At 32.3% G+C, this 13930-nt stretch overlaps 1 protein-coding gene across 1 annotated transcript in view; it reads left to right on the forward strand.

Annotated features, from left to right (window-relative positions):
- The window catches only part of not (ubiquitin carboxyl-terminal hydrolase nonstop), a 44686-nt gene extending 31158 nt beyond the window's left edge, over positions 1 to 13528 (forward strand). The window contains exon 7 of the mRNA XM_072526662.1: positions 1517 to 13528. Coding sequence (XP_072382763.1) covers positions 1517 to 1559 — 43 coding nt within the window. The 3' untranslated portion in view covers positions 1560 to 13528. The remainder of the gene's footprint in view (positions 1 to 1516) is intronic.
- Positions 13529 to 13930: the final 402 nt, after the last annotated feature.

Here is a 13930-nt window from a genome sequence, read left to right on the forward strand (position 1 = left end):
ACTTAAATTGTGGCTTCTTCCCAATAAAAATAATACTTGCATTAAGATGCTACAAGAAAATAGCGTCAGAACAATAATAAAAAATATATAGGCTTAAAGTACTTTAATGCTTTTCAAATTATGTCCCACCAAGATCGATACACTTTTCCATACGTTCGATCCAATTGGTAAAACAGTTATTCCAGTCTTTAGTTGACAGCTGCAAAATCGCTGTTTTAAAGGCATCGATGGCTTTTTCTGGCGACTGGAATCGCTGCCCACGTATTGAATTCTTGATCTTTGGAAACGTGAAGAAGCTGTTGGGACCTGGGTCGAGGCTATACGGTGGATGGTTTAACAATTTGATGTTTTGAAGCTCCAAAATCTGTATTGTCTTTTGAGCACTTGCATTGTCCTGATGTGGGATGATTCGTCGTTGTGTGTTGCTTTGTCGGAGTGTCGCGATAACTTCTGGTAAACAAACGGTTATATACCAATCAGAAGTAACCGTTCTTTGATCTTCTAAAGCAATTGTTGCCACATTTACTTTGACACAAAAGTTGCGACCATTTTCTTTGACGCACTTCGAGAACGGATCACTTTTGTTAGCGTGAAACACCCACACAGCGGATTGGCGTTTATTTTCCGGTTTGTAGGAGTAAATCCAAGATTCATCGCCACTAACAATACTATAAACATTTTTTGAACTGTTTCCTCTGTTGAACCGTTCCAATGTTTTTCGACACCAATTGACGCCAACCACTTTGTGCTCTTCTGTGAGCAAACGAGGGATCCAACGGGAAACCAATTTCGTAACACCCAGTTCTTCATGTAGGATCTTTTGGATCGAGGTCTTTGAAATGTTACACGGCGGTCATCTTTACTTAGCTGACGAACCGCATCAATGTTTTGCTGTGTGACTGCTGTTTTGGGTGGACCTGGCCTGGATTCGTCGCTTAGACTGAAGCAACCACGTTGAAACTCGCAATACCATTGGGAAACAGTTGACTGGTGTGATGCTTCATTCCCAAACACAGAAACTATTTCAGCGAAACATTGCTCTTAGGATAATCCTCTCCAAAAATTTTAAAAAATTATTGCTCGAATATGATCTCGGCTAAGATCTATTTTTCGACCGACTTGCGAATTTCAAAAAGTCGCTCTATCTACACGACTTGTTGTATCGCAATGAAACTCTCGATTTAGGTCAACAAAAGATTGAGGTTACATTTGTGTCGTAAGGTTTTATTGGTGGCCCCCTCTAAGCGGCTATATGCAAAACTAAAAAGGCAAACCTCGTAGGAACAAAAATGTTTTGTTTTGAAATGAAATATCAGCTTATCCGAATATTTCCAATTGGTTTTCAGCACTAAAATTATACCACACACTGATTTTTACCAATAATTTACATTTCTTTCGCTGTTTAAACTATACCAATGCGGTCTAACTAGGATTTAGTTAGGTCAGTCCGTAACAATTTTGAAATGTAAAAGATTTTGACACTTTGAATACTTTTTAATGTTCTTTTTATTTTCAGTTATCTTCTATTCTACCACAAGCACGTGCTAGGATATGAATGACGTAATACATCTTGTGATAAAATTGGTGATATTAAATAATTGTATTGTTGCAGCTGAATAAATAGTACTTGGATTGGTTCTTGAAGGATGTGTATACCGCTATGAGCTTACAACTTATAATACCGAAGCAAATATTTTTATTCTATTTAATCTTTTATCTTTTTCACGACTAATTATGGTTTTGCTTTGGGGGAGCACAGATGATCAAATACATGCATTTAACCTTTAAGAATGTTTAGTTTAGCCCATCTTATAAAATTAATTATAAAAATGGGATCATAATTGGGAAAGTGTATCATATATATTTGCTTTTGGACTTTTTTTACCAAACATGTTTAGTACAGTCACATACTAAATTGTATAGTAGAATCTGTGTGGTATACATGATAGGTTTGTTCGTTGAGTCGATCTGAGCAGTATAGTATGGATATATTGGCATGCAACTTTTGTTTTTCATCGTGTTCAGTGTAAAAGAGCTGTCGATTTTTTTTGTTTGTGGAGTATATAGAACAAGTTTTTGATTTATCCATAACTATGCGTCTAATATCCTCAGATTTTGTCAGACTTAGTCGGCCAAGTTTTTGAATACGCCTTAATATTTTGTTTATAAACTTAACTTCCTGATATACTTGCAATAAATAAATTTATTTCGGGGGTTTATATAAAAATTCATTGTATTTTGACGTAAATCATGAATTTTGATTTTTAAAGATAAAATTATTACTATACTTACCAGTCCTGAGGAGATAATCAATTGGATGTAGATGCTAAAACACTTTAAAAAGTGGTGGTTGATAAAGATTTCTTTGTCTAACATTGAAAATGCAATTTATGCTTTCAAATAAATCTCTCTCTATCGGTCGTTAGAAGTGCTGCAAAGTACTCATCTACAGTACTCATCTACAACCGAAATCGGTTTTTGAATAGATGAAAAGCGTTTACCAGTGTCGAAGATCTTGAATTTTTAGAATAAATGGAAGTCTGAGAGAGCCTTTGGGCAATAATGTGGAATCTGGGTCTATTTTCACAAATGCTTACGTTCAGTTTCATTAAAATTTGAGAGTGAATTATCCAGTTATGGTTTTATCCTTTTCAAGATAGTCAATCAGCAAAATTTTTTCGTATCTCAAAACTTTGACGCCATGACCTTACTATCCATTTCTTAAACTTCTATTTAGTTTCTGGTGTCTAATTGTGGAGGAGTCCGAGAACTTATCAAACGTCTTAGTAGCATATAGTGGAATCTAGGTCCTGCTTATTTCTTGTTAAATTGAAAACGTTAAGTGCAAAGTAGGATGTTTGTGGAGTTTTAAATGATTGTGATACTTCTGTGCCAAAGCATAGGCAAAATGTATACATGGACTCTTGATAGAAATATAGGTCGCTAAATATTCCATGAGTTCTTTTAATACATTTAACGCGGTGGATTAGTCATCATATATCATCATTATCATCATAATTCTGGCTTTACAACCCTGCGTGGTCCTAGCTTCCTCAAGAAACTCAGCGTATATTCTTTAGGATATTTCTCAAAGATTGTTGTTTTTTGCTTTATCTACTATCTTCTTACACTCTCTCGTGTTCTGAATCTTTTCTCTCCAATTTGCTATCTTATTTGCAATTTTCTTCTAGCAGTTGGTCTTCCCATTTTATTTTTGATCTTTTTCTTGGTCTGTTTATTAGTCTGGTTTCTAGTTCGTTATCTTCCTAATTAGTTCGTCTTCTCCTCTCCTTTGTATGTGTCTAAACATATCGGTATTTGTGCCTAAATAAATTTTAGTATATCTTCCCCTTCGGTTATATTTAATATTTCATGGTTCATCAGTCGTTTGTATTCTCCTTGTTCTGTATTTATTGGGCCATGTGTTCTTCATATGCTTCATATGCTAGCATTGGTCCAATTGCTGCTCTACAAAGACAAATATATAGATGTATATATTTTTGCTCAGGTTTTTGTCTTTAAGTAGTCGGTGATATTTCCGATATGCCCCATTTCCTGGTTTAATTCTGTCACTGATTTCTGCACTCCTTCCACTTTTGCCATCCACTATCACCCCCAAGTATTTAAAGCAATCGATCCTCTGGAATTATTATTATTATTATTTTCACTTATTTTTATTTTTGTTATTCTGTTTACATCGTCTCTTGTTCTTATTAGGTATTTTGTTTTATTCTGATTGATTATTAGTCCTCTGGTATTTCCTTCTAACTTTGGAAGTGTTTCTTCTAGCCTTTGATTGTCACTGTGTCTATGATTACTCCTTTTAGGATGATATTAAATAGCTCCGTCGACAGAGTTTCTCCTTGTCTTACGTCATGTTCTAATAACTTGGTATGTTCTTCGTCTGTTTAACTCCTGCTGATGAGTCACTTTCATTGCCATTCTAGTCAATCTTATTAACTTTGCTGGTATTTTCATCCTTTTTATTCCTTTTAATAATCGTCTGTATATGCTGTCGAAGGCCTGGTGAAAGTCGATGAACAATATGTGTAGTATTTCATGTTGTATGCATATGTCTATTGTTGATCTCCCTTTCTAATTCCCTGTTGACACTGCCCTGTTTTTTCTGTGTAACAATTTAGTCGGTTTCTGATAATTGTGGTCAGGATCGTATACGTTTTGTTTAGTAACATACTATACTGCATTTCGCGGTGACTTTGCAGTAGAAGCAGTATAGGGTTATGTAAATCTTAAGGAACCATAGAGCTCAGTATTTTAAGTAGGCGGAAACACTTGAAGTCCGTCTAAATAGAATATTCCAGTAATTTAAATTATATTTCACTTCATATAATTTGGTTTTGGCGAATTATCATTATTCTTAAGATAGATTTGTTCTTAATTACATACATATAGATTTACAATTCACCTAATTTTCTATAATTAGGTCCACAATGAATTATTTTTCATGATTACCGGTATCAATGTTTCATTGTTCTTAAGCTGACTGTACATTCCAAAATTTACTATTGAATCTAATTTAAACTTAAATTAAACGGGCGTTTAAAATATTCGAGTACTGCTGATAAGCTAAACGAGAAACAAAGGTATAACGCCAATGAACGCTAATGTTTACTTCTCTAGAAAAGAAAAATATCACTTGCTTAAAATATATGTAACACTGTTCTTCATAAGACTGTACTGCAAAGTGACCGCGAAACGCAGTATAGCTCTATAGTTGTTGCAGTTAGTTGGATCCCCCTTCTTAAAAATTGGTGTGATGTATCCGTTTTTCCATTCTACAGGCATGTTTTCGTCCTTCCAAATTTTGATCATTAGTTTGTACATCCGCTTTAACAGCTTTTTTCTTCTTTTATGATCAGTTCGTTTTTAATTTCATCTTTACTACATCTATGAATTCTAGATAAGTAGGTGCGTCTTCCTCTGCATTTCTATTATCTATTTTTTCTTCATCTTTTGCATCTGTCTTTTGCTTGTTTTTGTATAGATCCGTAAAATGTTTTTCCCAATATTTTTTGTTTATTTTTTATGGGTGTTTTTTTGGTACTATATTGTTGTTTTATATATTAGAACAATCCCTTGTCCTTATTATTTATTTTTAACTGAGATCCATATATGTTTGTTCTCTGAGTTACGTGGCTTCTTGTTATTACGTTCGGTATTGTTCGTATTGTTCCTGCCTCCCGTTCTCTAGCATTTATTTCTCGCAAGGATTTTAAGTTAACTTTTTTTGTGACATTCTTAATTAAACCATGCTTTCGATTTTTTGTTTTCTTGTGGTCCTATTATTTATTCTGCAGTTTCTATTATGCTGTTTTTATGTTGTTTATTTCCTTTTCTGTGTCCGAATCGTTGTATCATCTCAGTTTCTGTCCCAATTCTTCTGTATACTGTTGTTTTGTTTCTTGTGTTTTCAATTTTTCTGTATTCCATTTTTATTTTTCTTTCCTTATTAATATCAATTTTTAATATTTTTATCTTTAGTTTTGCTATTAGTAATATTTGATCAGTGCCATCTTTGTGTCGCATTTGCTCATCTATAAGACCTTAGTATCTATAAATTCTTGTACTATTTGTGTCCACTTTTTCAAAATTAATACATGGTCCATTTGAATGCCATCAGTTATTGTCGGTATCATCCACGTTATCTTGTATTCTCTTTGGTGTTTATGTTTAGTACTGACTATATATGTGTTTATTGCAGAGGAAAGTTGGCAGATTTTTCCTCTTTTATCGCTTGTGACTTCATATAGTTTCTTTGCCCTCTACAATACAGTTATAATCTTCCCTTCCCACCTTTACATTAATATCACCCACTATTATTAAGATGTATCAATAAAGCAACCAACGCGTAACAATAAATCAACCACCTAGATCGTTGAGTGCCAATTGTTTACCAATAAAACAACACCTCAGTCGTGTGATTATGAACAAAGACTGCCAATTTTATTGTTAGGGCTTCGACCGCCTATTTCTTCTTAGGTGTAGGTACGTCTTATCTTAATGCAAATTGTACAATGAGAAATTTGGAAGGGGATAAAAGATAGGTATAATCTGATAAAAGGTTATACTAAATAGTCATATTTATGAAATATAAAGAAAACCAAAATTTAGTGAGCAAATCTTGGCTAATCTTTACAATAAAATAAATGTAAAAATATACTTGTGACTAATACAGAGATATTGTCACATCTGGAGGAGAGCTGGATATGTTTTTCACCTGGAGACAAATTGTAGGCTGTAGTAGCAGCAGCATTGATGTTGGCTGAAGTTGGATTAGTATTGATGTTGGCTTGCTACATCCCTTTAATAAGCAATTGTTGTGGTAATTAGCACGTGGTGTTAATTGAGTAGTCCCATCAAAATGGGGACACAAGAAAAACCCAAGAAGAAAATTGAGAAATTAAAATGCATTTTTGGACTAAAATTTTTGTTTAAATACACCAAAAAGATATCCCTACTTCAATTAGTTTGAAGTGGTATTTGACATTGTCTATCGGAAATACCGACAAACAAATTTTGTATGTAGATGAAAATTAGTATACAAGTGGTATACTACGTAGTAAATGAGAGTTAGACTGAAATAATTCAAAATGTAAATCGAAGAATAATAACTAAAGAGAGTATTTAGTTGAAAGAAAAGTTGAGCGCCAACTATATTTAGAAAAAAAAAACAGTAGTAAAACAATGACTAAAATCAAAAGAAATTGGAACAAAATAATTATTTGAAGAAAAATAAACATTAATAATGATTTATACCATTACAATCTCATTCCTGAGAATATTTTCATAAGTTTGTTCTAAGATATCACAAAATGCTACTTGATCTTCTTGGGCTGCTTCTTCAGTGAGGGCCTATTAATTAAGTATCGATATGTCTGCTTGTTTGTTCTCTATCTATACGTTTGTTCTCGATATATATATGTTTGTTCTCGATATAGGATATCGTTCCATTAACTGCTTTGAATTGTATTACCTTTCTATTACCTATTTCTTGCATCTTACCACATGGTTTTAATATACCAGAATCAAATTTTAATGGTCTTCATTATTTTCCTCTTATTACGTTTCTTTTTTCTTTTGTGTGCTTTGTTTTGTTATTTTTGTTAGTCTTTTCCATTGCCGAATCTATTGCCTTAGCCATCATAATTATCGATATTTCGACTGTGCATTCCGTATAAGTTTTTTGGACGTCCTCCCTCGGTGTTTTGTGGTCTTTCAGTCCGTTTACTATTATTTTTATGCCATTAATATTTAGCTTCATATACCCAATGTTTGTTGTGTTTCCTTTATTAGTTTCTATAGACAGGTCATCATCATTTTCCGCCACTATTATGACGTCATCAACGTATCATGGATTTCCTTTTTTACCTTTTTTGACTTTATTTCGTCTACATATTGATTAGTAACGGACTTTGACGTGCTTTAAATATTTTATTAATCAAATAATTGGAAACAATAGAAGTTTTTATCAATATTGACAGAATATCAGATGCCGCTTATATTACTTTAGAATTTTAAAAACATGAAAGTAATTATTTATTTTCTTGATACCCGAATTTTGTTCAGGTGTTAATAAATTCTAATAAATATTCAATAAATATGTACTACTAACCAACTTAAATAAATTTTAAATCCTGGTTATATTAACAACGTTTGGCATGGCCTACACTGAATAAAAATACAAAGTTCTTCATGAACCATTCTTCTGCACGTTAATGATTCAAAGATCTTATTATAATATATTAACTAAACCATAAAAAATTTAGTGTGTTCCGTCAAATTTTAAATGTAACTTGATGTCCCCATTTCGATACCGTTGTGACTTTTATTTTGCGTTGAAAGTAAATGTGCGAATTTAATCAATTAGGGTGTTTTTAAATTAATTTTATGTCATTATTATATTATTATATTTTTAATTGATTTTGCGAAAATGCTAAATTGTGTTTCAGAAATTGATTGTATCTAATTAAGAGGATGATTAATTGTTAAAGCCAAATATCTTTTTTCTATCAAACTTCCTAAACAGAAGGAAAAAAGTAAAAGCTTTTTAAATCTTTAGTTGGTAAATTTTCACTAAGAAATTTTTAAGTAAAAAACTCATATTTTTCAAATTATATATTATTTTTAACGATTTTTATTTGTTAAAAGTAGAATCTATGATTACCAGTAGAAGTTTTTATAATCATTTCATATTGTGTTTGTTTTGTTTTCACTTCAGTACTTCAATATATCAGTATTCCTTTCCTAGGCGAGTACGGGACTGTTTGTATCGCGACGTATGAAATGTCGTTGGAAACTAGAGGGGTGAAACCCACTATCAATGGACTACCTAAGTCTGACGTCACAATGGGCGAGGCTTAGAAAACCTTTCCCTGTATGCGCGATAGCCAATTCCGACAGGGGGCGCTCAAGATTTTAAAGATGGACGATAACTTCGGGAAAACAAATCATTTTGTAATTTGATCTCGAAGCTATAAAACGTTTAATATAAATCATGTCATTTACACGTGTGTTTACAAAGTTTATTTGTTTGTGATTCGAGTTTATACATGCGGTAATTGACTCCTAAACCTGAATAAAAATAAAATTAAATGTTTTTTTATAGTATGTCTGAAACACGAAAAGTAAAATTTACATTATCTCAATTATTTTTGTGGTTGCAAGGTCGGCACAGACCTTTAGTTGAGGGTGAGGCAGTTTTTTTGGGGCAATTTAGCTGATGGAACAGCATTTTTCAGTCTTCTCAATTTAGTTTCAGGTGTTACTATAAAGTAAATTAGATATAAATATATTAAAATATAAATAATATTTTAATCAACTTATTTGGAAAGTAATCGTTTTCAGTAAAATGTAAACTGCACAGTCATGTACTTGTACTTATAGGTCTGCTGCCAATTCGCAAAATGCATTGCCAAATTTTTCTCATATTCTTGTCCAGCGAAAACTTATGTATGGAATTTTTTTTGTGAATTATAATAGGATGAACATTGAGGAACACTGCAATAGTTTTTTGAAGTCGAAGTCATTGTTAATTACAATATAAACCGGTAGCTAATATGTATACAAATTAATGACAATTTCAAGGTTTTCCCGAAGTGGATGCTTTTGAAATCTACCACCAGGCGTCGCCCACTTTGCGGTTCCTCGCGAATTTCTCCCATAATAAGTTAAAAATATTGATTTTTTTAATTGTTAAATAAGGACATTTGGTTATGAACATTTATTCATGAGAAACACAGGAAACACACACTGAACATATGGAAAGAATAAATACGGACTTGTGGTTATGAACATTTATTCTATACGATTGGTATTATTTGTTGTTCGAATTTGTGAGGGAAAAATATCAAAGTATTAAGATATTTACTGTCAAAGTTCATATTTTAAGGTTATGTTATGTTTGATTAACTTTTCTTTATTTCAAGGTATTTTGTTTTTATCAGGGTTATTTTAATGTAAATCAATAATTTAAGCCTAACCTACAAATAGGACAACTACATTTTAAATTATTTTTAAAATCATGACAGATACATAGTATAAATTTGAAAAGACAATCACAGAATATCTCAAATATAAGCTATATTAAAACAAACTAACAGCTACTTTTACCTCATGAAATTTATCCACTACTGTCTCTCTGAAAGTTGTGCCAAGTGTTTACAGCTTGGAGCAAAGCACATAACCATTTTATTAATTAGATGGATGTAATAATAAAATAACAGTCCTTATTCACCTCTTAAACTACAGTCCTTATTAACTACAAAACGAATATCTTTAGTCTGTTTATGGGATATAATTACTGGACCTAATAAAGAATAAAACATTAATTTAAATATTTTTCAACTTCGTAAATAAATTCAATGATTTACTGAATAATTTTGAAATAATCCTTATAAAAACAACAACAAAATACCTTGAAATAAAATTAAACTTTTAAACAAAACAATATCTTTATTTATAAACAAATACTTTGATATTCTTACCTCACAAATACACGAACAACAAATAAAATCAATCGCACAGAATGAATATTCATAACCAAAAGTTTTAATTTATTCTTTAAACAATTAAAAAAATCATAATTTCCAACTTCTTATGGGAGAAATACACGTAAAACAGATTTGTTTGGAAAGGTTTTTAAAATCCCCGCCGATTGTGACGTCAGAGCTTACCTAGTCCATTTTTATACAGTAAGGTTGTTGGTCTTCGCTGTTGTACGCCTATACGGGTGTGGTACTGCTGTGTTAGGATGTTTCCTGTTAAGTTGGTATAGAGGTATGATATATCAATTTTTATATTTCTTGCAATACGTTTATCTTTACCTGGGGGCTTTATCCGTTTTTTTTTAACATCTGAAATAATAAATAAATTTGAATATATTTAAGGAAATTTTATATACTTATGGCTTCAGTGGATGGTACTAATATGGCATTAATACTGAAGATACGTACCTACTGCCCATTTGCGAGAAATTATCTTTGTTTCTTGTACATTGTTGGGCTTCCCGTCTTCTCCGCTTTTCTTCTATTTCATCTTCTATCGCCGTCTGTCCACATTTTTAGAGTTCTTCGTGGTAATATGCCACCATCTATTCTCATTTCAGGACCGCCCCATCGAAACCTCTGGAGCCTAGTAAATTTTGATGTGTTTGTTAAACATTTGATGTTTAAGGTTATGGTTGTTTCTGGATCTCCGTATACCATTTTCGTAAATTGATCCAAATATCTTGCTTAGAATTATTCTTTTAGAAATTTTTTTGTTTTTGTATTTACCCATGTCTCGCATCCATAAAAGAATATTCGTCTGATGATGGCTTTACAGATCTTAATATTTCATTACTTGTGTCTGGTTTTGTAACCGAATATGTGAACTTGCGAGAAATAGGTTTTCTTTTCATTATCCGTGTTTGGATTTCTGCTTTCTCTCTCTTTCTATTTCTCTCTATCTTTCTTTTTCTCTTATTAATTCGACTCGTTCTGCTTCACGTGCCATATCAGAATTGTTCGACGTTGACTATCACCATTACGAAGGATTCTGGATCTTCTGCCCCATGAAATAATTATTGTCGTCCTGTATTTTATATCTGAGTTGACGTCTCAGTATTCACGAATGAGTTTTAGCGAAGAAACTTGATTTCTTCCCACACCTAAACATATAAGACATTTTCCGGTGTCGTAACAGTTTTTAGTAATTCTCTATCCTTGTCAACCATATTTAGCTTAATACTTCCTCGTTAGTTTTCCTTGCCGTCCAAGGTATCTTCAACATTGATGGTATATGAATCCACATTTCTAATGCTTCAATTCGGTTCAAGGCTGGATACTTTTAGGGTCCACACTTCAGCTTCAGACAGAAGTACATACCGAACATAGCACTTAACCATTCTTCGTCTTCGTTCTTAACTGAGATGGTTATTGCAAAGAAAAATCTCCATTTTTAGAAAAGGTTCTCTAGTCCTGGCTATTCTGCGTTTTTTTTTTCTTCTGTCTGGGTCTAGTTGGTCCGTTATAATGGTTCCTAAATATGTAATTTTGTGAATTTTTTCAACTTACACTTTATTACTCAGACATGGACTCCATTTAATTGAAACTCTGCATCTGGATGTGGGTTACGGCTTAAGACTAAAAATTTGGTTTTGTTTGTTTATTTTAAAGCCCATTTTCTCTCCTACTTCGTGAATACGATCTAGTAGAATTTGCAGACCTTCAACGTTTTTTGACAGAATTACTGTATCGTCTGCATATCTGATTACATGAAGTAATTTCCCGTTAATTTTGATTTCACATGGTTGCTTTATAAGTAAATAGTCCGAATATCTTATCTGCTTCAGTCGGTGTATCATCTGGACAACAAACTTTCCTAATTTTAGCATTTTTATAGCGATTTCATAATTTCTGGACTGTCCAGAAGAGTACAATTTTGTTAGAATTTAATATTATTTCTCGCATCGTCAGACAACTCTTATATCCAGTTGTTATTCTCTTCTTATTTCGTTCTCATTAACTATGATTTTGTTGGTATTGTCAACTAGTACAAAGTAACTCGTTTTTTTAAATGTGCTGCTTATTTATTTTACTTTTTTGTGCACGTTAAATAAGTCCTTACTAGATATTACATTCTCGCAGTTCGTCGCACCTCTCTCTCGTCCATTTTTCTTTGGCTAATTTTAATACCTCTCTTTTAATTCCCTGCTCTCTCTCTCTCTCTCTCTCTCTCTCTCTCTCTCTCTCTCTCTTTTAATTCCCTGCTATAGTTGTCTATATTTTGTTTCATTTGATTTAATAAGTCGATGTTGTGTCATCAATTTACATCAAGTTACTTTTATAATCATTGTTTGTGTATATTTCAACTTTTTAAATTCGTTCCATAGCTCCTCTGGATCTTCTAGTTGTTCTCCGATGTTCTTTATTCTATTGTTAAATTCTTGTTTAATGTTATCTTTTATGCTTATATCCTCAAAGTTAAGTACTTTGGTTTTTGTCGCTGCCCCGAGGGGTTAGTGGTCAGATCGATGTCCTATCTCTTTTGTAGTTTTATTTATGTACGTATTTCCGTCGTCTCCTCCATTCTTAGGAACATGATGTTAATGTAATCGGTAGTCAAGAAGCTGTACTGGTTTGTTAGAATAGCTATTTCGACGTTCAGCCTTCTTAAGATATTCGAGTGTCATGTTAAACAATGTCGAGTCCAGCTCATCCTTGTGTTTTAGTCCAGTAAGTTTGTTATATGCGGACCGTTCCTGTTGTTGGATCCTTGGTAGCTTTTACCAGTCGGATATGTTTCATGGAGAAGTGGAAGCGCTGTAGGATGTTATATAACTGGATCTGTTGGTTAGGTTGTAGACCAGGTTAATGTCGCATCGTGAACGTTAATGTAGTGTTTCTAAGATTTCTTTATATGTTTTACTGATCGATTGGTTTTAAAATTTCCGAACAATATTGTCCATCAGTGCTACTGATACTGGTATTTGTACTAGTAGGAGTTTTCCACATAATTTGAACAATTCAAGAGTCTGGGGTCATATCTCTTTATCTCTTCTCTCCTCTAGTTACAATTTCAGAAGCTTATCATTTTTTTGTGTTCCTATTAGAATTTGTAAGTTGGTTTTGAAAACTCATTTTATTTCTGATGTTTTGGTAGTTATTTTTCTGTTCTTCGCCACAAAAATGTTTTGGGTGTGTATAGAACAATATTTTCTACTTGCTGCTATGGAATCTTTCAGCTTAATCAAGGTCAAATTTAACTAAATTTTGAAAAATATTGAGATCTTCGTGCGTTATTGTTTAATATTGGAAAGTTTATAGAAAAAAGATATTTGTTTGTAAACTAGTAACTGATCAACTTTTCTTTATACTCTTTGTAGCTCACTTTATACGTTTGTAATTTGTTAGTTTTCAATATGTATTAAAGATAAATTTACAGATTTAATAAATCAGGTTATGTAATTGCATGTACGCTTTACTTTTTAAAAGATTAATACATTACGTTTTGTATAAAATTAAATGAAATATACGTACATTTTTTTAATTGTTGTATTTTTATATCTAAAAATTTAAGAATTTTCTAAGAAGACAAAATTTCCAGATAACTAAAATTAGCCAACCTACCACTATTAAAACCGAGGTCAATGAAGGAGACAAATTCGCTTAGACCAATTTGGTTGCTGGATACCCTGGAAAAACATACGAAATACAGTAAGGTCTTGTTTTATGCGGTGGATACGTTCCACCGAAAAGTGCATATAAAAAAATCGCATAAAAAAAGACATTACTTGCCTTTAAAAAGTAGGGATACGTTCCGTAGCCTTCTAAAGTTACATAAAACCAAGACAAAAACAAAAAAGTTCAAAAATTACTTCGAATATCTGAAAGAAATTCATACAAAAGCTTAAAAAACTTGTATCCAAAGC

This window comes from Diabrotica undecimpunctata, chromosome 3 (assembly GCF_040954645.1).
Source record: "Diabrotica undecimpunctata isolate CICGRU chromosome 3, icDiaUnde3, whole genome shotgun sequence".
In the NCBI taxonomy this organism is placed as follows: Eukaryota; Metazoa; Arthropoda; class Insecta; order Coleoptera; family Chrysomelidae; genus Diabrotica; species Diabrotica undecimpunctata.